The sequence below is a fragment of the Salvia splendens genome, unplaced genomic scaffold, assembly GCF_004379255.2.
Source record: "Salvia splendens isolate huo1 unplaced genomic scaffold, SspV2 ctg434, whole genome shotgun sequence".
In the NCBI taxonomy this organism is placed as follows: Eukaryota; Viridiplantae; Streptophyta; class Magnoliopsida; order Lamiales; family Lamiaceae; genus Salvia; species Salvia splendens.
In genome coordinates, this window is record NW_024599085.1 from 13698 (window position 1) to 40008 (window position 26311).

Here is a 26311-nt window from a genome sequence, read left to right on the forward strand (position 1 = left end):
CTCTGGGTTGCATGGATCTAGATTACGTGCTAAGGACCGAGCAATTTATTTCTCGTATGGATAATAGTACTCTTGATCAAAGGAGAAACTATGAGAAATGAAAATGCTTGAATCGCGTAAGTCTAATGATCATTAAGTATAGCTTCCTAGAAGCCTTTCGAGGTACTACATCTTAGAATATTACTAAGGTCAAAGAATATCTTGCCAAAATTGAGGAACGTTTTGTGAAAAACGATAAGGTTGAGATAAGCTTGTTTGATCTCAATAAAGCATATAAGGGCAAGGGCAACATAAGGGAGCACATTATGAAAATGTCTCATGTTGCTTCACTTAAGCTTGAATTCTAAAGACTTGTTTGTGCATTTGGTGTTGCACATCTGGTCAGTATCTCAAGAAATAAAGTAAAGGGAATTAAGAGAAAGTGTCTTGAGAATGCTACTATGGATAAGGGTTTGTCACAAAAGAAACAACATAAGGATAATGACAGTTGTTTATTTTGTAGTAGACGTGGATATAAAAAGAAGAATTGCTACAAATATCACGCATGGCGTACAAAGGAAGTTTCAATTCTTGTTTTGGTCTGTTCTGAAGTTAATTTGGATTTAGTCCCTAGTGATATATAGTGGATAGATTATGGTGCTACTGCTCACATAAGGTTATCAATACAAGGCTGTCTGAGCTGCCGAAAGTCAATTGATGGTGAAAGATACATCTATGTGGGATAAGACAAATCGGTGGAAGTATAGACTATTGGGCATTGTAGATTGTTATTAAAGACGGGAATTATTCTGGTTTTGAAGGATTTATTGTACTGGCAGAATTTGGTTTCTATTTCTGCTTAGAACAAATTTTGTTTCTCTTGTTCATTTAGAAATAGTAAGTTTCTTCCTTTAAATAATTCCGATATTATGGACACTGTTATGTTAAGTGTCTATGACAATCTTTACATGCTTAATTATGTTACTTCATATTCAGAAGCTTTATATGTTAAATCAAAAGGGACTAGACAAAAATTAAATAATAAAAATTCAGTAATTTATGGCACAAGCGTTTAGGTCATATCTCAAAATAAAAAATTGAGAGACTTGTGTCAGATGGTATGTTGAATACACTTATCTTTTCAAATGCTGATTTGTGGGTTCAATGTATCGAAGGAAAACAGATCAAACATTGGAACTAGGTGCCAGTACATTTTTGGTCATTCCCTTCAGATTCTTGGAATGTTCAACAATATTTTATATTAATCATAGACGATTGTTCTCATTATGGGTACCTATATTTAATCCATCAATATTATGAGGTTCTGGACAAGTTCAAAATATTCAGGGCTGATGTTGAGCTCCAACTCAACAAAGGCATTAAGAAAGTCAAATCTGGTCGTGGTGGCGAATACTACGACAGAAATGAATACTCAGGTGAACAATGGCAAAGACCTTTTGCCCTCTATTTGGAAGAGTGTGGGATCGTCCTTTAGTACACCATGCCGGAATCGCCTAGCATGAGTGGTGTAGCTAAAAGACGAAATAAAACACTTAAAGATATGTGAAGGAGTATGATTTATCATTCTTCCTTGTCGCATTCGCTTTAGGGAGAGACATTAAAGACTGTAGCATATATTCTCACTTTGGTCATCCAGAAAAATTTAGAGGTTTTTAAATTTTATGATCCCACAAAAGGAACTAATTTTTGGGACGAGAAATATAGTATTCCTTGAGGATGTTGAGTTTGGGGGGAAGAATTTAATAAGTGACATTATTTTTGAGGGGGGTGTCTGTATCGACACGTACTACTACTTCTGACAATGTTTAGGTATCAATTACTATTATTGAAGAATAAGCAGATTAAGAACCTCAATATGATAATGTTGTCAACGTTCACTCTCATGTGGATGAGATCATTTAAAGTCAATCTCAACAACCTCAATTAAGACTCTCGTCAATGGTACCACAAATTTTATGAAGCAATTCTTTCATTTGGATTCAGAAAGAATGCTATTGATGGTTGTGTGTATCACAAGTTCAGTGGGAGCAAATGCATTTTCTTGGTATTATATATCAATGACACATTGATTGTGATTAATGATAAGGATATGTTGCACTAACACCAAGAATTTTCTCTCGAAGAAATTTGAGATGAAAAGTCTTGGGGAAGCCTCTTTTGTATTTGAAATCGAAAGAAATAATTTTTGATTGTCACAGAAGGGATATAGTGAAAAGATGCCTAAAGTATTTGAGATGCATAATTGCAAGTAAAGAGATACCCCTATGGCTAAGGGAGACAAATTTAGTCTCATTCAGTGCCCTAAGATAAATCTTAAGATTCAGAAAATGCAAAAAGGGCTCCATATGTTTTAGCTATTGGGAGCCTAATGTGTGCTCAAGTATGTATTAGATCAAATTTGGTTCATATTGTTAATATGTTGGGCAGAGATCTCAGTAATCCGGTATGGATCATTAGGAAGCAGCTAGGGGTGGCAAATCGTGCGTGTCGGGTCGTTATCGTGTCGACACGATAACGACACGAACACGATAACAACAAACACGAACACGAACCCGTTAAGAAACCCTCAGACACGAACACGACACGACACGAAACCCTCAGACACGAACACGACACGAACACGACACGAACCCATTAACGACACGAACCAATTCAGGTCAACACGACACGATAACAACACGTACATGAGATGACACGATAACGACTCGATAACAACACGACCTGATAACGGTTAAACCTATTAAAAATGAAAATAATAAGAATTAATAATATTAAAATATTATTTGTTAACGGATAACACGAACACGACACGAACACGACACGGACACGTATTGTTAACGGATAACACGAACCCGACACGGACACGACACGAACACGACACGAAATTTTCGTGTCCTTAACGGGTCGACCCGATAAGGACACGAACCCAATAAGCTCTGACCCAAACCCATTATTTTCATGCTGGTTCGTGTCGTGTTATCGTGTCGTGTCAAAAATTGCCAGCCCTAGAAGCAGCAAAGCGGGTTATGAGATATTTATAGAGATCTAAGCATTACATGCTCACATACAGAAAATCAGATCATTTGAAGAGATCATTATGTATTTTGATTCTGATTTTGTTAGATGTCAATACAGTAAAGGATCCATTTTAGGTTACGTGTGTCTGTTGGCTGTGGAACCATTTCGTGGAGAAGTGCTGAGCAAACACGTGTAGCTACTTCTGGCATGACAACAGAATTCGTAACTTGTTTTGGGCATCTAGTTATTGAATATGACTACAAAATTTTGTCACTATGCTGCATATTGTTAAAGGTTTTGAAAGACCACTTAGTTACGTTGTGACAATAACTATGCGGTATTATATTCTAAAACAACATGAGGCTCCTAGTTGTTAAATAAAGTGTTCGGAATGGACAAGTACATATAGAGCATAAGGGAACGGATTTGATGATAACAAATCTGTTCATTAAGGAACTATCACCCAAGTTCTTTCATGGGCATGTAGCCTGAATAGGTGTTATGTTATTTAAGGGTACTTTCGTTCAGTGAGAGTAGTTTTGGTTATTGCTCTATATCGTGTTTTTGAATATACAGTTATAAAACTCATGTTATTCTCTGCAGAAATAAAGTATTATGTTTTGTCCATTACTTGTGTAATTTGGTTTTGGTTTTGGTTTTGGTTTGATCTCATTAATGATTTGGGAGGACCAGTTGGAAATAGACATGTATGATCATCTTGCATGAAATTTTCATGCTACACTCCATTATTGATTTGTTGTTGATTATATTTGCATATGTGATTACTGATGGGTTTAATCATGAAAAAAAATGGTGACTGCATCTTTAGTTCTATGCCGGTATGGTGGATAATAAGATTGTTCGGGAATACACTATGTGATAGCATATTTGAGCGTTCATTCGGTTTGTAAACATTTATTTGGAGTCATGTGTTGCCCAAATGGGAGATTGTTAGAAATTTGGGCTTCCACATGACTAATTTAATGTGTATGGCTATTTTTCAGTTGTCCAACTAAAGTGATCCAATAAAGATTAAGTTTGGACTAAAAGTGTATTTATTTGTTATGGAAATAAATGTAGATACCATATGTGATTTTCTATTTGATGAGAGACCGAATAGAAATTAATGGGTCTTATATTTATATAAATATAAGATTAGGTTATGGTCCCCAGATGTTAGAAGAACATTCGATATCTTTGTATTCTCTCGGCAGACTATTGCGAATAATGTCTCTGATCGTTTGGAAGATCCATAGCCCGCTGTAAAGCAATTCCGCCCTTCAATTCGTTATGAATCAAGGTACGCTTCCACTCTACCATTTGTGCCCCTTCTCCATTATTCTTGATTAATCATCATAGAGAGCTTTATGTGATTGTTCACTCAATTATTCCAACAGTTATGACTTAATTGCTATAAAAATTGATGAGACATACTGTGAATATCTTCTTAGAAGAAATGGAATTTCAAAAGTTGTAAGTATGCTTGTAACCCAAACTTCAGTAACATCTGAAAAGAAGTGATGATAGAACAATGACCTTACATCCATACTTTATTTTGGTTCCTCTCTTCCTTTCCAAGCAAGTGAAAATGTAGTACTAGTAAAATATTATCAAAGTCAAACTTGTAGTACTAGTAAAATATTATCAAAGTCAAACTTGTTGCCTTTTTTCTCTTCATTTTTTCCATAGTAAAAAATGCCACAAGAATGGGGGAAGAGTTTCACTGAAAATTAGCTAGTGGAAACGATGAGGCAATCTTCTCGTAATCTAATACTCCATGTATAGTGCATTTTACGCAACATTCAAATACATCGACTAAATCGTAGTCTCACCAATTTCTCAATGATTAAATTAATAAAACTGCTAGGTTGACCGTTTCCTTCATGCTTTCTTTTTAATTACTACTGCTATCCATTTCTTGTTTTTTTTTTATTGTAAATTTTATAATGAATATTGAAAAACCATGTGCACGCTGGAATCGACAATGTGTAGGCCAAGATACGGTGCAATAAGACAAGCTTTCGTTTAATAAAATGGCCACTCTCAAACCACCCTTTTTCATTAAGGTTGGCTCTAAATTTCAATTTTTGAGAAAACAGATCATTTTGTATTAGATGAAATTGAAAGATATACGTAACATTATTATCTATTAGGAGTAATTACTTACTATAATTAAAAAAGAGGACTTTTCTTATTCCAAATCTAGAATCACTCTCATCATGTTTGATTAAAGAAATGCTGATCTCTATTTCAAAAAAGAGTACGTAATCACTCTTTTATTGAATGTGTGATGTTTTCCCAAGCCATATAAAGAACAATATTTTTCCCAAAAACAAGATCGATCATGATGGTCTAACCAAAATTAGCCTTCACTTCTAACTACCATTTAGAGGTTTATAATTAATTAATTATACCGGACAACAGTATAATAAATTTCGTATTAATTAATTTCGTTAATGTACAAATAAGTTGCTTTGTGAACTACCTCCTGTTCCAAACTAAATTGAAAATCGAAAATGAAAATAGAAAGAATGTCCAAATCATATCTTAAAAAGAATTAAAAGAGGGCCAAAAAGTCAAAAAGCTATGATTTCAAAAAATATTAAATGTCATATCAATAATGACAAGCCAACAAACTTGTTTAAGTACGAAAGAAAATATCCAGTAAATGTATTCGGCAACTTAGTAATTTAATTTTCACGGCCTCATGATAAATAATGAAATCATATTTTTCAAAGATGTATTAACAAAATGAATTAGTGTAGTACATTCGTTGAATCATCAATCATGGTTTAGAAAAATGTAGATTAATCAAAATGGTGAAACTATAGAGTAATACTCCCTTTGTCCTACAAAAGATGTCACATTTGTAGGACGGCACGAGATTTTAGAAGGTTTTGTTTTTTATATTAAATAGAGAGAGAAAATATAATTTTTATATTCATGTGAAATAGAACTTTTTCTAAAAATAAAAATGTGACATCTTTTGTAGAACAAAGTAAAAAGAAAAGTGTGTCCAGAGCCTTTGTCCTGTCTAAGCAATGAGCTTAGACATTATTGTAATAGGTGCCGAGTTAGAGCTATCTTGACATCAATTATAATTTTCTCCTTTCTATAGTAGTTTATTTGTAATTTCATCAATTGTAATTAAATTTCCTTCTTAATATAGGAGTTTTTTTTTTAAAAGTAAAAAGTAAAAAGTAAAGTGTGACATCTATCATGGAATCGTGTCATCTTTCATGCTATGTACGTACCACTTAATTATAACCCTATTGGACAACTGATTAATGATAAGATATTATAATATCCACGGATAAATTGAATATATTTTGTAACCATTATCAATTTATGATAAATGTTTTAAAAAGAGAACAATTTTAACTCAAGTAAACAATAGTTCATACTAAAAATGTAATTATAATACGGAGTATTGCTTTTGTTTTATTTTATTTTATTTTATTTTATTTTCCTTTTGTAGAAAATGCACTTATATATACAAATTTAGAAAAATATTTTGGAAGTGGGCAAAGAATAAATATTTGAGCAGTAATTGCAAAATAATGGAGGGAAGGTGGGACATATGTTTGTGGGCCCAACATCCATATATCACCTAATCTACTCGCAGAAAATTTTCCATTCACTCAACCATATTATTCTCTCTCTCTCTCTCTCTCTCTCTCTCTCTCTCTCTCTCTCTCTCTCTCACACACACACACACACACACACACACACACACACACACACATAAGAAGTCTCACGCTTGGCATGTGCACTGCTCCATCAGTTCTTGCTGGATCTCCCTCATGTCCAGTTAAGATTTCAAAAAAAGGTTTTTGAATGTCACGTTCGAGAACATGAGCTTGCAGTTCAATACACCCCAACTTTAGAGCTCAATCTCTCTCTCTCTCTCGCCATCTCTCCTCACTCTGTGGGAGCATGGATTCCAACACCATCCTCGATCATGCTCTCTTCCAACTAACCCCAACAAGAACAAGGTAAAATTCTCTCACTCTCTGCTTCATCTCAATCGCAGTCCTACTTTGTGCTTCTCGCTCAATTCTGGCCAATTAGATGTTACTAATTAGAAATTCGGTTGTGTGGGTTCGTTTGATTGGAAAAAAGATGCGATCTTGTTGTGTTTTCTGGGAAGAAGAGCGAGAAATTGGCATCTGGGCTTTTGGAACCCTTCGTTGCTCACTTGAAATATGCTAAAGATCAGATTCCAAAAGGGGGTTATTCGATAACTCTTCGCCCCCCACGCGATGATGCCTCGTGGTTCACTAAGGCCACATTTCAAAGGTAATTTTGTAATGATTGAGCTTAGAAATGTATTTGGATTAGTATTTTGGTGTGAATTTGATGAATATTGTAGCATTGTTGACAAACTTATTCCTTCCATATTGCTTGATCCATGTATTGCTTTGCTGTGGAATCTTTATGAACTTGTCTTGGCGATTAGATATACAATTACTGATAATCTTGGAGGTATAACCGTATAAGAGTGTGCCGTTGAGAGAGAATAAATATTTGGGATATACATTATGTTGGTGAAGTTTTAAATTTACAGCTATGGATCAAAGAGGATGTTGCTTTTCTCATTCTTTTTACCAATTTGTAACTGCAGATTTGTACGTTTTGTGAGCACGCCCGAGATTCTTGAGAGAATTGTACATATTGAGCGAGAAATTTTGCAGATTGATAGTTCAACTCAATCTAATGAAAATCCTACAGCGGACGAGGAAGGTATATAGGCATACCTTATTAATGAGAATATCATATGTAGTAGGGACATATATAGTGGATTTTGTCTCTTAGACTATACTTGGTATATGATTTATCTCTCCAGTTAACATACATGATAGATTGGAAGTGTTGATAAGTTTAGAGAATGTAAATCAATTCCGAGTTTACTTATCAAACACAATGTGTTATTAGGGAACATATCAGCAGATGGGAACCTGAAGAAATCAACTAATTCTTCCAAGGTATTTAAACTTAAACTTAGAGGTAGAGGTTCATTTTTAAAGTTTTCACCCAACTCAATTTGTTTGTCGTGGCTGTTTAGTTATCCTCCGAAGAAGAAGATCATGGGGCTGAACTGAGAGAACACTCTAGGTAGTTGATTCTCATTCATGAAACTCTGTGGAACTTGTAGATCCAGAAACTAAGTCGTTTACTTGTTCTTCTGAGAAGGGCTCGTCTTCAACGTCTTATGGATACTCGAAAAGCATTACTTCTGAAAGAGCAAGCCATGGCTTATGTCCGTGCAGTTGTGGCTGGATATGAAATGGAGGACATTGATGATCTTATATGCTTTGCTGATACATTTGGAGCCTCACGGCTAAGGTAACCACTGCTACTTCTTCCCTGTTTCTGTGTAAGTAAGCAATGAATAAATATTATCTCACCTTTGCTTGATTACTTGATTCGGTATGCCAGAATCTTCATACATCATTTAGTGAGGTAGCCATAAGTAACAACTGATACAATGTTATTGGGTCATGCAGTGTTAATGTTGTATCAATCTTTCCAGTTATAATTGATAGAATTTAAGTGGCGCAAATACTATTTTCTACTAATTTTAATGGCTTCATAAAGATCTTTCTGTACCTTAGTAATCAATTTCTTCTCTTGTAGGGAGGCATGCACCGATTTCAAGGAGCTATACAATAGGAAACATTCAGATGATCGATGGATGGATGAATTAGCAGCAGTGCAAGCATCAGCTATGACTGACCTTCCATATCTGGCAACGTCTGGAGTTATGCTCACAGGTGAAAATTTCCAGGGCAATGGATTATCTGTGCCACTTGAGAGAACCGGCTCCTCCGACCCTCTATCTGACACGGATAAGAGCAAAGGTATGTTTTGCATTGCTGTGAGGATATTGTGTCTGGAGTATGACTCCTCGTGCATAGAGTTTAGCGCGTCTAATCTATGAGTTTGCTTGGTTGCAGAAAATGGTTCTACTGGTGAACAGAGACCGAATATGCAGCATGTGCCATGGATGAATCAGATTCCTCCATATATGTACAACTTTCAAGGCCCGATGCAGCAAATGCCAGCGTACCAAGGTTATCCTTACCCAGGCATGCCGCAATATTATCCAGGGAATATGGGATGGCCATCTCCAGGTGGCCCTAATTCAACGAAGAATCATAGATCATCTCGGAGGAAGGAGAAATCTTTTAATGCAAATGATGCAGATATTTCTGAGGAAGACGAAAGTACTGCTTCTGGTGATTCAGATGCTGGGACTGACTCAAATGAGGAACAAGAGCAAGATAAGAAGCCTTCGTCAAGGGGGCTGAAGCAGGGGAAGAAGAACAAGAAGAAATCTTCCAAAACGGTTGTTATCCGTAACATAAACTACATAACTTCCCAGAGGCGCAATGGAGAAGATAATGAGTTCTCTGAAGAGTCTTCGGGAGAAGCACTGTCGCTTGATGATGTCTCCATCAGAAAAGGGGTTGATGATGCAATTGCATCGCTAGAGAAACATGCCCACCCTAAAGCACGTAAAAGCAGAGGAAAACATGAACTTGAGAACGATGCTGATGTTTCTGAAGGAGGGAAGTCTGCTGATCCTTGGGGTGCTTTTCAGAATCTTCTCCTTAGTAATGAAGACTCGAAGCCCAGTGAAACAATGAAGCATCACTCTAGAGATCCCATGGATGAACAATTTATGATGAACAGTTCCAATGGTGGTGGGCTTTCACACAACACTAGCGATGCATTTCACTTGGAATCTGAGAAAGTAAAGAGACAGCCTTCAACTAGTGATGATTCTGTTCTTGTGATTCACAGAGAGGGAAAGAATGGTGGCAACACTCACACTATGGATTTTGCAAATGGTGAAGAAATGCGAACGGCGATGAAGAAAACTGTTTCTGAAAATGAGAATGCATTGTTTACACAACAATCCAGAGGATCAGGAACCACACTGGGAGCTTTACAAGATTTCTCCTCAGAATCAACCACTATTAGGAACAGAAGAGAGGAAGACTGGTTCATTGTCAACTCACAAACTCAAAGGCACTCGGAATTTGTCAATCATGACTCCCTCTCCTACACAAGCGACATGGTCAAGAAAGAAGCAGAGAGAGGGGCTTCTGTGGTTGATGACTCCTTCATCATAGAGTCAAGATCAAGAGTTGACGATCAGTATGTCTCTAACTGGAGAACAGACATCATAATGGATGGCGAGATGGACATGACCCCCCCAGATAGAAACGGAAATCCAGCCATTTCTAGCTCTGCTGAACCTGATGATCTCTGTATGATGCTTGTAAGGGAGTCACAAGAATCTGGTGCATCCTGGACACCGGACATGGATTATGAAGTCGAAATATCTTACAATGAAGCTGATAAAAAATCTTCAGCCACCAAGCTGAATGGTGAAGCTGCAGAGGAAGTTGTTTCCAATGGTAAACAAGCCAATGGCAAGAAAAATGCAGGTCCGACAGCTAAGATTCCAGGGAGATCTCGTGTTTTGGGGGGATCTCCCGCTGGAAAACCAGATCCCTATTCCAAAACTAAAAAGATATCTTCAGCAAGTAGGCTACTGACTCAAAAGAGCAAGCTGCAGAGGGTATTGTCACTACATATTTGCATAAAATTCAACTTCTTTATCCTACTTTTTTGCCTGATGCTTATGATCTCATACAGGAAGAAGAGGAGCGCAAGAGACTGGAAGATGCGCTGATCCAACGCCAGAAGAGAATCGCTGAAAGGTCAGCTATCAGTGGTTTGTCTCCTGCAGCATCCAAGAAACTTCCTGTTGGAAGCAAATCAGCTCCTCCTAAGCTCGACAGGATCAGATCTTCGTCTGCAGCCCGTGCTCCAAAAAGTTAAGTCAGCCTAAAACTCACCGCAATATCTGATTCTGTCATCATCGTGAAAGACTTACGTATGAAAATACAATCTATCTGAGCAAAGCGGAGTAGACTTTTTCCGGGTTGGAGAGCTGTGCTTGATCATTGTGGCCTTCCACTATGGTTGAGCTTCGCTGTTGTTGTATATGCCATTTTTGAGATTGTATATTCAATTTATTTATTTTTCTTATATTATGTATCTGCAATAAATAAATGGATTATATACGTGTGTCACCACAGACTGAAGTTGACTGATGGAGATTTCAAACTTATTTTGAGGTTTGTTTATATTCATACTCGTCCAAATACAGTTTCCATGTCATGTATTTATTGGAAAGTTGGTGGGTTTTTTTCCTATTTTTGTTTGAGTGTCAAAAACTCTGAATATTTCAAAGCTCGGATTCTTCCACATTTGTAGTAGTTTTTAGCAATCTTGACTTTCTTATTCAATTATTTTTTAACTGAAAAGTGATTTGTAGCTCGAATCATGTGCAACTGCACATTTAAAATTTGTTGGTTCTTTAACCTAACAAAATTAAAGTAACTTGATTCGAAGTATGTTCAAACTTGATTTTTATACTTTGTAAATTTGGAATAAATTTACATAGCAATTCAATATCAATTTCTCTCATTCCATGTATTTAAAGCAATTGAAAATAAAAAATGTAGTACTCCACTACTAAGTTTCTAATTATGAAAAGATAATTTAGACAGCAAATTAGTAGGGCCCTTGAACCGCGAAAAAAACGGTAATTCGCGGCATTGGTCTTAAAAAAAGGTAAATGAGAATCTGGAGGGTTTGGCTCCAATTTCTTCCCCGGTAAGAAAAATCAGAAGGGCGAAGAACAAAGTTGTCCACTGGGGATTCATTCATCAACAAGTGACAAACGAAATTGGGATGCACGTTATCAAATTATTTATATTTTGGATTAAATCTAAATTTGTCTTAATGTTCCCTGCAACAATATTGATCGTTTCTTTTTTTATAGTTTATTCAAGTAAATATTCTTTCGAACAATTCACAGAGTTTTTGTCAAACCAAGGGGGGCTGGCGAATGTCTTTAGTTTTTTTATCAATAGTAGGCACAAATTATGGGGGGGTTTTGAGAGCTCTATAAAAGTTCTCATTGTTGTTTCCATGTCAGCTGGTGCATTTTTTGGTGTTGCACTTTCCTGTTCTATAAGAAGCCTTCTACATTTGAGGTACTGTTTTTCAATTTTCCCAGATCTTTTTTACAATTCTTGTTTTTTTTAGCTACATATTTATTGCATGGTGATGTTTCAGCACTGATTGTGATCTTTTTCGGAATTCAGAAGAAATCATGATTATGATTAAGATATAATCTCCTTTCACATGTGTTCGTTGATAGTTCAATGCTGTTTATTGACTTGTGGTTCTGAAATGAAACTAGCAAATAAATGTGATACTAATATAGGAAAAAGGAATATGGTTCTTACATGGAAATTTATGGTGAAAATGGCAGAAAAGTGGGATTGAGACCAAAAATAATTCCAAGCATTATTACATCTAGGAATGTCAATGTCATGAATGTTCCAACGGTTAGTAGTCCACGTGGAGTGGCTGGCAGTTTGGGTTCCATGACAGAGATTAGGGACAAAATTGGCTGCTTCAGAGACTTGCTTGATTTCTCACCTTGCGCCGGCTCTGCTACTCTGCTTGAGGTGACTAATCTTCTTGCTGATCTTTAGTTGATTGAACTTGGAACTCATGTTGTTGCTTTGTCTTTCCTCAGCTGTTAGTGTTGACCCTTCATGATATATTCCAACGGTATCCTAAGATCAAACCGGCCTCAGAATTTCAGGAAGCGGACATTCATAAGGTTTACCTTACTTAACTATTCAAGCTCTTGGAGTTTCCTATGTCTTTACTGTTAGAGAAAGAAAAGTGTAATTTGGCTGTGTTGATTGAGGGGCAGGCTCTGAAAGTCTTATGTAATACTCTGCAATCACTTGGAGATCTGTGGACAACGGAGAAGTGGATGGTCCGATGCAGATATGATTCCTCAATGAAATTGCAACACTCTGAGTTAGAGCACATTTGTATGTTGTATGTTGTCCTCAAGTAGCATGTGATTAATCTGTTCAAGTAGATAAAATGTTTCTTGCTTTTGCCACTTTGTAGCTTTGTTGATGCTCGAAGACATTATTAAGCTAGCACGGGGGAGGCTGTGTGATGAGATGGATGATGACGATGAAGATGATAATATGAGTGACTACAGGCCTGCAGGAAATGCGTTTTCAACGGTGTTTTCTGCCACTTATTTTGATAACAGATCATCGTATTGTGGATCTCCGATGACTCCTACTTCGGTCCTTCAAGGAGCGTGGAACTCTCCAACTTGCTCGGAGAAGGGGGCGTCGTATTCACCCCATGATCTCATGTCGGCTAGAAGTGGGAAACTAAGCCCCATGGACATGAAGCGCCTCTCATTCCATATGATTCCTCATGCAGTTACTATTTCCCAAGATCCTAAAACATGGTGCTAATAAATAATTTGGAGAAGGAACAGAGAGAGCATCATGATATCAATAAGGATGATGTGGTGGGAGGAATGGAAACGATTGATGTTGTTATTCATGATTCTCAAAATGATGGTACAAAGATTTCTTCTCTTGTGAGAAGACATGGAAGAAACTTGATTGGTGTTGGAAATCAGACAACTCCACACATGATGGTGAGGCCTTGTTTGCAAACACTTCTTGAGTTGCCTATTCCACCATCATCGCCGCCACCACTAATTACACCTAGCAAATTGACAGTCGCACCCCCTCCACCACCGCCACTCAGTAGTACACCAATCAGGTTGCCAGTGCCACCCCCTCCACCTCCACTCGCGATGACCGCATCAAAGGGAAACGGACCAGCTATTCCACCGCCGCCTCCTCCACCCGTGGGCGCATCAAACAGGCAGCCACCACTGCCACCATTGGCACCAACATTAAACGGATCAGCTCCACCACCCCCTCCCGGGCCTGCCTGCCTTAGTCCAAAGAAATCAGCAAGCAAATTGAAGAGGTCTGCACACATGGGAAATCTGTATCGAACTCTCAAAGGCAAAGTAGAAGGATTGGCTACATATGGAAAATCAGCAGGGCGAAAGGCTAAAGTCGGAGGAGGAACCTCCAATGGAGGGAAACAAGGAATGGCCGATGCATTAGCAGAGATGACAAAAAGGTATTCGCCAAAATATATGATAACTATCTCTTTCAAAAATCTTGAGACATGAATTCATCCTGAAACACAATTCCCTCAGGTCAGCATATTTCATGCAAATTGAAGAAGATGTCAAGAATTATGAGGCAGTGATAAAGGAGTTGAAAACTTCCATCGGGTCCTTCCAGCCATCCGACATGGCCGAGCTCATCAAATTCCACAAACACGTAGAATCTCACCTCGAAAAACTAACAGATGAACCTCAGGTTTGATCATGCAACCCCTCCCCTGTTTAACAACACAATGATCATCAATTCATTCATCAAGAATCATACTATAGTTTCAATGAGTGATAATATATGACAGGTGCTAGCAAGATTTGAGGATTTCCCAAGCAAGAAACTGGAAGCTATAAGGATGTCAGCAACTCTGCATCTAAAGTTAGATGCAATCGTCACCACTCTGCTCAACTGGCAAATAGTCGCACCTGCTGGCAAACTCCTCGACAAAGCTGAAGCTTACTTCAACAAGGTAAGTTTCATCACTACTAATTAACCAACACCCCTTTTTTCATTTCACTAATTATCTTTGCCACATCCAGATCAAGGTAGAACTCGATGCACTAGAGCGGACTAAAGACGAAGAGCTGAAGAGATTCCAAGCTCAGAAAATCAATTTGATTTCGGAATCCTAGTACGCATCAAAGAAATGATGGTTGATGTTTCTTCTAGCTGCATGGAGTTGGCTCTTAAGGTCAGTTATTATTTTCCAACACAAACTCATAAGTTTATATTCTACTATAAATTAATAAACTTATAATGTAGTCATGTGACTGATGCAGGAGAAGAAAGAAGCCAATGCTAAAGAAATGAAAGAACAAAATAGTGGAGGGAAGAGTGTATCATCAAAGATCCTATGGAGGGCCTTCCAGTTTGCATTCCGTGTCTACACATTCGCCGGTGGACACGACGACCGCGCCGACAAGCTCACTAGGGAAGTGGCACATGAAATTGAGAGCCATAACTAATCAAAGACTACGCAGGACACCATCCCAATGTTCGTTTTGTCACATAAAAAGCCAATCCCCACTCCCCAAAAAACAAGCCCTATATATAAAATATAGATGCTTGAGACGCTATTTATTGAACTTGCTGGCATTTCCAAGTGTATATGATTCAGTAAATTATTTCGTCCAAATTATTTGAGCCATGCATTTTGCATATATGGTCGTTGCATGTTGATGTGTGCTGTGGTGTGAAGAATTTTTGGCTTCTGCTTAAACCTTAAAAATGTAGTAATATTCCTGATAGGATCAAAACTAGCTTGTTGTGCTGTGGTGTGAAAGAATAAAATGCTCAATAGCCAACTTTTATACGGTACATAAAATAATTATAATTTCAGATTGTTCTACTTAATTTCTTGAAGGTTGTATGTTAGCACAAGTTTTGAAATCAACTAATAAAGTGATTTATTAATCGTTAATGCACATAAACAGTAGTATATAACATTTTAGATTTGTATGGAATTTTAGTTAATTCAACTAACATGGTAGTGATAAAATGCAAACTCATACAAACTCCAAACTATGATCTGGACCGTTAAAAAATATCAACAGATGACAAAATAGTAGCAACAGAAAATGTCAACACAGTGTCAACATAGAGGAAACGGACCAACAAATGAAAGAGTTTCTATTTGTAGAAACAGACTATTTCAATTGTTTGTTGTTGTATCCACACTTTTTATAAATACAGAATGGCATTAAATACACACAACACACTATGAATGGAAAAGAAAGTCAAGTATTGCATGAGCCCAAAGGTCTCGCATTTGAGTTCACTATAATGCTGCCTTTAAGCATTTTTTATATTTCAACATTTTTTAAATTATTTAAAGTGTTTATTCTTTTATATTTTGACTCAACATTTTTTAAAGTATTGAAATTCGACAAGTAACTAAAATTAAACAGGAAAATAATTATGTTAGATTGAAACGAAGTGGGTTTGTATTCGGCTCATTAGTTTAAGCAAACTTTAATTGGACCATTTTCGAACCAAGACATAGGTACATCAAAAATCCAAAGCATAACCCTGTCCAATACCGACCCAAATAAGAGCCTCTCAAATTATTTACGCTAAATTCAAATCAATTTTAGTGTACATTCATGTTATTAAATAGTGACTTTACTTTGATCATTTATACTAAATTTAAATTTAAAAGAATATTTTATATCCACTTACTTTTTACAACTCACAAAATCTCAAAAAGTGATTTGAATTTATTTAGCGTAAACCTAAAAATGGGTATATCTTGTTTTAAAACCTAAAATAAGACAGGTTTTGGAGCACTTGTTATATACCAATTTGGAGAACTCATCCAAAAAAACTAACCAGATAAATATCTCATTTAGTCTATAAACCCCATATTGATTGCTCTTACGGTCGTGTGAGGCATTGAATTCGTAAAGATCGACCTCCTTAAGGGCCAACATCCTCATTGGTCATGTCTGCTTCTTTACGTGAGAAAATCGGGTTTCTAGGGCAGTTTATATTAAAGATTACGTAAATGTACTCATTTTGTTATCTATTCACATATGGGAAAAACGCCAATGAAATTAGCGTGTCTTTAAGTAAAAACGCCAATGTTAATGGCGTGTTTATACGTAAAGACGCCAACGTACGTGGCGTTTTATAATTGTGTCATATTTTGGGCGTATTCTCTCCAATTGCAAGTACGTTTAAAAACGCCAACTTGGTTGGCGTGTTTAGTAGCAAAAAACGCCAACCTGAGTGGCGTGTTTACTTGTTTTTGCAAAAAACGCCAACCTGAGTGGCGTGATTACCTAGTCACGAAAACGCCAACCTGAGTGGCGTGTTTTCACAGGCTGATATACCAGTCGTGCCTCCCCCAAATCGCGAAAATCTCACAATACACACACTTCGCGATTTCTCCAAGCTGCGCGCCTTCTCTCCGCGAAATCGCCTCCCTCTCCGTGATTTCGGCCTACATTCATCAATCGGTGCTATTCTTCCCTAAATTCATCTATTTTCTTCGGTTAGTATGCTTACCTTTTACATTATTAGAGTAAGTGGTGGATAGTTAGCTAGGGTTTGTAATGGGTTGTGAATTGAGTAGAAATATTATGCATTTTGGATTGGTTGAATGACATTATTGTTGATTATTATGTTGGATTGTTTGGGTTTAATTGAATTTGTGTATAAATTTGATTATAAACCTAAACCCTATGGTTGTTATAGCTAAAAAATTGGGCAAATTGTTTTGGTTTATGTGGGTTTTGGTTGATGTATGTTGATTAGTTTGAATTGTTAAATTTGTTTATATTGTTAGGTTTGTCAAATTGAAATTGGACAAATTGAAATTGTTAGGTTAGACAAAATTGAAATTGGGCAAATTGAAATTGTTAGGTTGGACGAATTGTTAATTTAAATTGTTAATTTTGTGTAGATGAATTGGATTATGATTTTGAATGTGCAATGTTGTGTAGGTGAATTATTTGATGTTGGTGTTCAATTTTGTGATATTGGATTAAATTGTATCTAATTATTGAAATGGTTTATGGTTGGTTATTGTTGAATTTGGATTATAAATGTTGTGTAGGTAAATTATGGCATCATCTTCAACCTCTCGTCGTCGGCTTGCATGTGGTCCTGCGGATCCATCTGTATTATATTTTCAGAGACAACACGTCTCTAACAACATATGGGCAGGAGTTCCATCCGAATATGTACGCTGCCGACGATATGAAGGATTAATTTGGGATGTTCTCATCCATCAATATGTCTTGGCAATAGTGGACCAGATGGGGTTTGGGGGTATATTAAGGTGTGGTAAACCAAAAGACATTGACCACCATCTTATCACAGCTTTGATTGAACGTTGGAGGCCAGAGACTCACACGTTTCACTTTCCAGTCGGTGAAGTGACTATGACACTGGAAGACGTGGAGGTCTTATGGGGCCTGAAAGTTGATGGAGAGGCTCTGACAGATTACATCCCCCCGACGGAAGCGGGATATTGGAAGGACAGGTGTTTGGATTTTCTAGGATTCATACCGGACGCATCCGAGTTGAAGGAAATGGCTTTTAAGCAGACAAGCTTATCGCCTCAATTGAGGATTGAGCTGTCTGGTGACCACGAACACAACATATATGCTCAGCGGGCTCGTATCTATTGTCTGCTATTACTTGGTGGTCTGATGATCCCCAACGGCTCCGGAAATAAAATTCCGTTCTTCTACCTACACTTTTTCTTGGATATAGAACGGTGTTCTACATATAGCTGGGGTGGTGCGACGCTTGCTTGCTTGTACCACAATTTGTGTGAAGCGGCCGTTGCTAAGAGGACGGATGTAGGGGGAGCCTTAACTCTATTACAGCTTTGGGCTTGGGAGAGAATCTCAAATATTAGACCGAGGATGCTAGATCCTGTGCATACAGACTATCTACCATGTGCAAGCGCGTAAGTTGTTCACTAATTCATTTTTTAAGCTTAATGTTCATCAATCTTCGTGTTCTTCGCTCATAATTTAAATTTTTTAGATGGAATGGTCCGGCGTCATATGTAAAAGCACCCGGACATTGTATTGAAAATTTCCGAGATCAGTTCTCCATGATGCATCCTAATCAGGTACTTCATATACTTATAAATTGTTTTTTGTTTTTATTGAAATTATTTTGAAAAATTTTGTATCACATGTAGTTTATTTGGAGGCCTTATCTCCACCGAGAGTTGCCGGAAAGTTGTGATGCGGGTCGTCCAATATGGATGTCGATAACAACGCTTATTTGTTGGAATCTGGCTGAGCCACACCTGCCACACCGAGTGTTGCGCCAATTCGGGATTGTCCAACCGTATATCCCGGATCTCCCACGGTTCCACGGTTCTGATTTTTTGAAACAAGATCGCCGTGGAAAAGCTGGTCGGAATTGGGTTCAATGGCACGCCAATTATATACAGGAGTGGGACAACAGGCACTTTACGATATGGACTGATCTGGAGGACAGTACTGAGCCTGTTGCAACGGAAAAATATATGAATTGGTTTCGCCAGATCACTGTGGTGTATTTAACCAAACCCAGCGTGCATGCTGAAGAGGGATTCCACGAAACGGCATCGTCTCATAACTTTACGGTACATTATTTATACTTAACTAAACCCTGATTACTTATTTAAATTCATATTACGATATTTACTTAACTTTGAAAAATTGTAGGTGGAGGAGCTTCACAATATACGCCACTTTCTAAGTGGCCGAGCTGCGACAGGACATTTCTGTCCGGATATGGAAACCATTTCGAGGATGGTTGAAGAAGGACTGCAGATATCCAGGGAGGCTCAGCTGATGGACTACCGTCCTTCGCAGCGCTCTGCAATGGACGTGGACGTACCCGTAAGGCAAAAGGCAAAACGACGAACCAAGAAGAAAACCGCCTGCGGAGAGTCGTCATCTCAGTTCGTACACAACTCCGATGACGATTTTGTGGAACCACCTCCACCGAGCTCTGCACTTCGAGGCCGTCATTCTATCAGCCACACCGGTGGGACCGGAGAAGATATTGGCCTCAGTGATGTCCCCCGCTTCTCCACCGCGGTCGTCTGTGCAGGATGATTTTTTTGGGGTGGATCTTGAGAACACTGTTGTTCAAGATACTCCTTCCTCAAGGATCCCTAGATCTACATCCAAGATTGGGAAGGGGATACGGCGCCTGTTTATACGGAAAAGTCGTGACGAGTGAACTAATTTGAACTCTTTACATTAGTAATTGGATACATTCTCTTGATATTAGTGTTTTAACTCATTGATTTTAACTCTTTATATTAGTAATTTGATATTGGTGTTTTTTCATTTGCTTTGAACTCATTGATTTTAAGTCTTTATGCTTAAGTCTTTGGATGTATGAATTATTATTTCGTAGTAGTTGAAATGAAAACTGGCAAATAAAGAGATAGAGGAAATAGCGACATTCTGAACAAACACGCCATTTCCATTGGCGTCTTAGGTAAAACGCCAATGAAGATGGCGTGTTTTGTTAAAAATGCAAATGTCATTGGCGTGTCTAAGTTAGAAGAATTTTGGCCAGATTTTTCACGACGCATTATGAACAAAAACGCCAGTCCCGTTGGCGTGTTTTAAGAATTAGGTAACACGCCAATGAAGATGGCGTGTTTTATTAAAACGCCAATGTAATTTTGGTAGCAATACCAATTTTCCAAACAAGTCTTTTGACCATGATACCTTTGTGATTCTGCAAAATATTCTTTCTAACATGTACCAAGCAAAATCTGTGATGACCTACATTGGGTTCTTCTTTCCATATGGGAGAATTCATTGCATCTATGATTCCCACATGCCTATCAGATATGACACATATTTCATGTTTTGCTACATGAAGTCTAATGCGTTCCATAAACCAATTGATGTGGATAATACTGGTTTGTAAAACAGATCAATTTCGCACGCATTACCCAAATATTATCACTAACTGCAAGAATACAGCTTCGTGTGTAGTATTTTAGGTGTCGATCCACAGGGAAGGAAATGATTATTAAAACTTAACACTAAACAAAGCATAAAAAGGTTCGATTTTTGGTTTTGATGATTAATGACACTAAGTTAACAAACTAACTACGCAAGGATTTTAAACACGAGAAAAACAGGTCACTCCAAGTTGCTCCTTAGACTCGAATCATTCTACACATTTATCACACACAAATTTGGGATTAACTTATCAACCTAATCGCTTGCACTGAACATGTTTGCGACGTATAATTCACAGTCAGCTGAACACTTGTTCCATGAATTAATTTTCGAAGGCATTCAACTCCTGCGGAAGCGCGGGAATCTAACATCATCTACTATACGAGCTTACCTAATCCACTATCAAATTATCCTCTGAACAATTTTAATTTGATAGCATAACAATTGATTAATCCATCCATGTCTATGTTAAAGAGACAATAAACAAGGATTAGATATCTATCACAAAAGATGCCTCTAAAGTAATAGAATTACGCATTAAACACAATCAATGAAATCAAACATGAGTTCAAAAGTGTAGAAGCATTCTAACGAGTCTAATTCACAACTTGGAGCAACAAATGAGCCTAGCCTTGATACATGATAAATTCACTGATTAAAACCGTAGAAGGCATGCTCTTTCGGAGTAGAATTGGATGGTGGAGTCGAATCGTCGGAGTGTCGGGTAGATTTTCCTCCTTCTCTTCTCTTCTTCCTTCTTCTCCGTTCTGTCTTTTTTCCTCTGTAAAATTCGTCCCATTTCTCCTCTTCTTTCCTCTAACTTATCCCCTCCTTTTCTGAAATAACTGCCATTTAGAAGTTACCCGGCAAATACGCCCGACCGGGCGAATTTAACGAAAGAAACGCCCGACCGGGCGAAAGGCTTCTAGGGGTATCGCGGTGAAACGCCCGACCGGGCGTTTTGTGTCGTCACTAATCGCCCGACCGGGCGAACTTTCTGGAATCCTTATGCGTAACGCCCGACCGGGCGTTTTGAAGCTCAGAATCGCCCGACCGGGCGTTCTCATGCTTTGCCCATTTCACCTGCGAACTTCCAGCTTTCACTCTCCTAAACTTCCCTACAAATACACTTTGATGAGTGACAAGTACATGGAAAGTGTGTAGTTTAGGGGGAAAAATATAAGAAATATGCTTCGCATCAAATACCCCCAAACTTAAGCTCTTGCTCGCCCCGAGCAAGATACATTTTCAGCACCAAGACTCAACCAAATCTAACCCGCAAAGATTTTCATCACAAAGAATCATATAGGGACGTGAGTGACAAAATTTAAACCCCCAACATTTCCAACCGAGATTTCCCACTCTCAAGAACAAGCACTCATCCCCCTAGAACTTCAAGTCAAGGTACACTTCAAAGTAAGTCCAAGCATATGATCAAACAACTCAAACCGTCATCATCAACTCATCAAGCATTACTAATCACATAGACTCACGGATTTCAAATCGAACTTTTTCAACTCTACCAAGCTATTGACACAACATCCACAAGCATCAACGATAAGGTCCAAGGTCTTCGTTCAAGGTTGTAATGGGGCTAGGGACGAGGTAGGATAGTATGGATGGTGAGCTCAAAGGCTACACATTTGAGTGCCAAAATCTTCCCTCCTACAACATCCTTCCAAAGATCGAACAACACAAAATTACAACCAAACCCACACTCCCCCAAACTTGAGATCTATTCCAGACGAGATTACACAAACAAACATAGAAGCTCTATCTTTATTTCATCAACTTATTTTTTTTTTTTTTTTTTTTTTTTTTTTGTAAAGACCTCGACTTTTGTGAATTTGGAGGTCGTCTTTTTCTTTTTCTTGTTTTTTTTTTTTTTCTTAGAACTTCATTCTTTTCACCTTCTATCAAGTCTAGAAATGTCTACACTTTTGCAATACACCACCCAACACTCAACATTCAACCACCAAGCTCAAACTAGTATTTAGCACCCAAATAGTAGCAAGGTCTTTCGATGAGGCTAAAATTAGGCTTATTTCAGTGGCTAAGTGTTTGGCTAAGTGTTTACACAAAGAATAAGAAATTAAGCTCAAGGTGGCTTCTAGGGGATCATTTGATGGACTAGGCATGTGATCATTTGGCCATGGAGTTCATCCTAGTGCCTTGTCCTCCCATATCGTTAACACAACGAACGCAAGCACTTCACTCGATAAAGCAGATCAATCCAACATAATTTCCACAAGTCATGCGATTTTCATACTCTCCTCAACTCAAGAAATCGGATGTTATCACGACATGCTTTTTCACAAAGATCCATGCACCCATTCTATTCATCCTAGGCTTCAAAGTTCAAGTAAAATTAAGCAAGATTTCCCAACCAGAAAGCCGAAGATAAAGCATGCACCCGTCAACTACATAGATTCAAAACATCTTTATCAAGCAAAACACCCAAAAGACAAACATCACAAATCATTCATAACCCCCCCAAACTTGAATGCGTCATTGTCCTCAATGCATGCAAAAAAAGACAAATAAAGTAAAGGGAAAGGAAACTCCCCCAAACTTGGCATGACGTCCATAGTGCGTTCGGGTGGGAGGGTGGGTGTAAAAATCCTTTGCAGGTGTGCTTCCTCCTAAGCTCCAATCCTAACTCCCAGTTGCTCCTACAAAAAGAACAAAAACTACAAAAGAAACACTCAATTCAAAATAAATGTTGGAGGAAAGAATTGAGCAAACAAAACCTCCAACATATGAAACCAAAAGATAAAAGAAATAAAAAAAAAAGACTTGGGTTGCCTCCCAATCAGCGCCTTTGTTTATAGTCGTTGGCTCGACCTTCTTCATCCTTTTCCCTTCTATCCAGGCTCCAATAGGCGCTTCCCCGCCTTCTCTTGCTTGATCACCACATTCTCTCCATCTACTCGAAACATGACCGTATTTGTCTTGGTCTCTATCACAACATCACCGGTTGCTAAAAATGGCCTACCAAAGAGGATAGGCATGTCCTTGTCCTCTTCCATCTCTAGGACAATGAAGTCAACCGGGAGTACAAATCTATCAACCTTCACCAAGACATCCTCGATGATACCTTTCGGTTTCACAATTGAATGATCCGCCAATTGTAGGTCAATGTCGATTGGTTCAATCCTCGCTTCTAGACCGATTGACCGTGCGGTTTTCAGAGCCATCAATGATATTCCCGAGCCTTGATCAAGTAGGCACTTTGGGAACTTTTTATCTCCCATCTCACATGGGATCACACAGCTTCCCGGGTCTCTTCTCTTTGCCGGCATCTTTCCCTTCACAAATTGTGAGCAAAATGCGCTCAATATCACCACGCCATCGTCTTGTATCTTCTCCTTTTTCGCAATAAGATCTTTAAAAAACTTGGAGAATTTAGGAAAGTGTAGGAACAAATCCACCAGGGACACATCTACATTAACTTTCCTGATAATGTTCATCATCCAATCGAGTCCTTTCTCTTGAATTATTTTCCTACCCTTCTTCTTATTCTCGACTGGGAAAGGTGGTGGCGGGATAAAATCTGGAAAATTAAATGGACACTTCGGGTCCATTGCCGGACTTAGTGGATTCTTCTTGTGGATATCACTCATGGTTGACTCTTCTTTTTCTTGTTGACCTTCCCTAGCTTCGGTAGTAGCCCACTCAATCCTCTCGTCCGCCCCTGCGTGCAAGATGTTCGAGCCATTTTGTGCATCTAGCATGATTGGAGACTCAAGATCCTTTCCACTTCTTAACTTAACTGCCTTGCACTGTTCAACACCTTTAGGATTGGGCACTGTATCACTCGGGATAACATTAGGAATTCTTGTGTGAGATGCTGTAGCAATCTGCCCAATTTGAGTCTCAAGATTCCTCATTGTAGCTTCTAACTGCCCAAACTTTTCCACGGTCTTTTCTTTGAAGTAGTCATTCTCCTTTTGAGTCTTAGTCATAAGAGATAGGATTTGTCCCAGTTGTTCATCCATAGAAGGCTTCTTCTCAAAACCCGGAGGTGGAGTATTGGTACGCCATTGTGAACCCGAAGGGTTGCTAGTACCGGACTGATTCCAGTTCACTTGTTGAGGCCTCCAGTTCTGCTGATTACCGTACTGGTTTCCTTGGTTGAACCCTTGCTGATTGTTACCAATATAGTTCACATCCTCTATTGGCTGACTTTCAAGATTCGGACATTGATCCATGTGATGTCCGCCTTGGCACAACCCACACTTCAAAACAGCCATGGGTTGAGGAGTCAGTTGGAAGGATTTTATCGCCTTCGTCATCGTGCACATCTGAGTGCTTATCTCCGCCAACTGAGCCTCAATTGCAGTGATTTTCTCCGTCTCCTTGGTAGCACCGAACGTGTCTCCCATCTTATCTGCCGCTCTTCTCGGATTATGCCAATTCCTTTGGTTGTTTGCCAACCTTTGGAACAGAGCTCTCACTTCCTCGTGAGTTAAGTCGTCCAGATTTCCATTCGAGCCTGCAGTCACCAACCCCGTGCCTTCACTGTTGAGTCCCTTGTAGAACTTGAGTAGCTCATGCCCTGGAGCAAGACCATGGCTCGGGCATTTCCTAAGCAATTCAGTGAACCTCTTCCACGCTTCCGCAAAAGACTCATCATATTTCTGTCGGAAGGTAGTGATCTCCTCTCTCAACTTCTCGATCTTCATCGGAGAGTTATATTCCAAGAGGAACAACATCTTCAACTCTTGGAATGTGGCTATGTTGTATCCCGGAATAGAATCATACCACGCCCGTGCTTTATCCCTCAGTGAGAAAGGGAATAAGGCCCTCTTAATCTGATGATGGTCCACATTCGGGGGTCGATGAGAGTTCGTCAATTCGTAGAACGCGTTGAGGTGGCTCGTTGGATCCTCATCGTCTCGCCCATGGAAGAGATTTCCCCCGTTCACCAAGCTAATGTAATGAGGAGGAATGTTCACGTTGTCATTCGCGTAGGCGAATTCTCCTAGAAAGTCGACTCCCGACCTGAGAGTGTCACCAAACCTCACCGCGGGTGGTGGAATCTCATTGTTCTCAGCCATTGATTCAGCTTCTAGATCACTGTCACTACTCTCAAATAATGGGTTATCTCTGATTGGACTCGGCGAATCCTGTTGAATTTCAAACCCGGCTGAACTTCCTGACCCTTTCCTTCTTTGATAACAGAGTAATCCGAAAGGTGGTGTACCCTGAGATCTCGTGTGCATTCACCTCTTTTTTTTGTTTTTTTTTTTTTTTAATACCTACACAACAGAAAATACACCAAGCACAAGCACAAAATATTTCCTATTACCGAAAGCGAGACCTCTCGACAACTTCGGGGTAAGTACTATAAAAGTGTGTGCTAGAGTGCAAACAAAACTACCTAAAACTAAACTAAGAGTTAGCTAAAAATTACCTAAAATAATACACTCCTTCGTCTTCAAGTCCGGACGTGGTAGATGGCTATCACACCGTAGAACACGAACAATGTACCTAAAAACTCAAAAAGAAAAATCAAACAAAAATAAAAACAAACAAAAACTATAAGCTAAATAATCGATTGCCTTCCCCGGCAACGGCGCCAAAACTTGATGTGGATAATACTGGTTTGTAAAACAGATCAATTTCGCACGCAAGTTCAATTTAATTACCCAAATATTATCACTAACTGCAAGAATACAGCTTCGTGTGTAGTATTTTAGGTGTCGATCCACAGGGAAGGAAATGATTATTAAAACTTAACAC

The 26311-nt window shown here is 38.5% G+C and overlaps 3 protein-coding genes and 1 non-coding gene across 4 annotated transcripts; 3 read left to right on the top strand and 1 right to left on the bottom strand.

Moving 5' to 3' along the window:
* Nucleotides 1-6723: 6723 nt before the first annotated feature.
* On the top strand, nucleotides 6724-11202 carry LOC121790182 (COP1-interacting protein 7-like). The gene is made up of 9 exons (XM_042188455.1): nucleotides 6724-7013; nucleotides 7141-7317; nucleotides 7643-7761; nucleotides 7954-8003; nucleotides 8084-8133; nucleotides 8212-8364; nucleotides 8656-8879; nucleotides 8976-10609; nucleotides 10687-11202. The coding sequence occupies exons 1-9, from the start codon at nucleotides 6955-6957 to the stop codon at nucleotides 10870-10872; spliced, it is 2652 nt and encodes an 883-aa protein (XP_042044389.1). The 5' UTR covers nucleotides 6724-6954; the 3' UTR covers nucleotides 10873-11202.
* A 1516-nt stretch (nucleotides 11203-12718) lies between these two features.
* Nucleotides 12719-15250, top strand: LOC121790177 (uncharacterized protein At4g04980-like). The gene is given in 9 exon segments (XM_042188452.1): nucleotides 12719-12733; nucleotides 12830-12953; nucleotides 13036-13393; nucleotides 13594-14088; nucleotides 14168-14333; nucleotides 14434-14598; nucleotides 14669-14741; nucleotides 14744-14820; nucleotides 14909-15250. Coding segments are annotated over 8 exon segments (1581 nt in total). The 5' UTR covers nucleotides 12719-12733; nucleotides 12830-12892; the 3' UTR covers nucleotides 15095-15250.
* Nucleotides 15251-23430: 8180 nt separating this feature from the next.
* On the bottom strand, nucleotides 23431-25791 carry LOC121790178. Its single transcript, XM_042188453.1, has one exon. The coding sequence runs from the start codon at nucleotides 25789-25791 to the stop codon at nucleotides 23431-23433; it is 2361 nt and encodes a 786-aa protein (XP_042044387.1).
* LOC121790188 lies at nucleotides 25133-25239 on the top strand. Its single transcript, XR_006048227.1, has one exon. It is a non-coding gene; the product is annotated as a small nucleolar RNA R71 (small nucleolar RNA).
* Nucleotides 25792-26311: the final 520 nt, after the last annotated feature.

Excerpts from the sequence above, each read along its gene's own strand:
- LOC121790178 (XM_042188453.1), bottom strand. The coding sequence starts at position 25,791 with ATGCACACGAGATCTCAGGGTACACCACCTTTCGGATTACTCTGTTAT.
- LOC121790182 (XM_042188455.1), top strand. The coding sequence starts at position 6,955 with ATGGATTCCAACACCATCCTCGATCATGCTCTCTTCCAACTAACCCCA. Across the intron at positions 8,134-8,211 it reads GAACTGAGAGAACACTCTAG|GGCTCGTCTTCAACGTCTTA; the intron begins GTAGTTGATTCT and ends TCTTCTGAGAAG. Across the intron at positions 10,610-10,686 it reads AAAAGAGCAAGCTGCAGAGG|GAAGAAGAGGAGCGCAAGAG; the intron begins GTATTGTCACTA and ends GATCTCATACAG.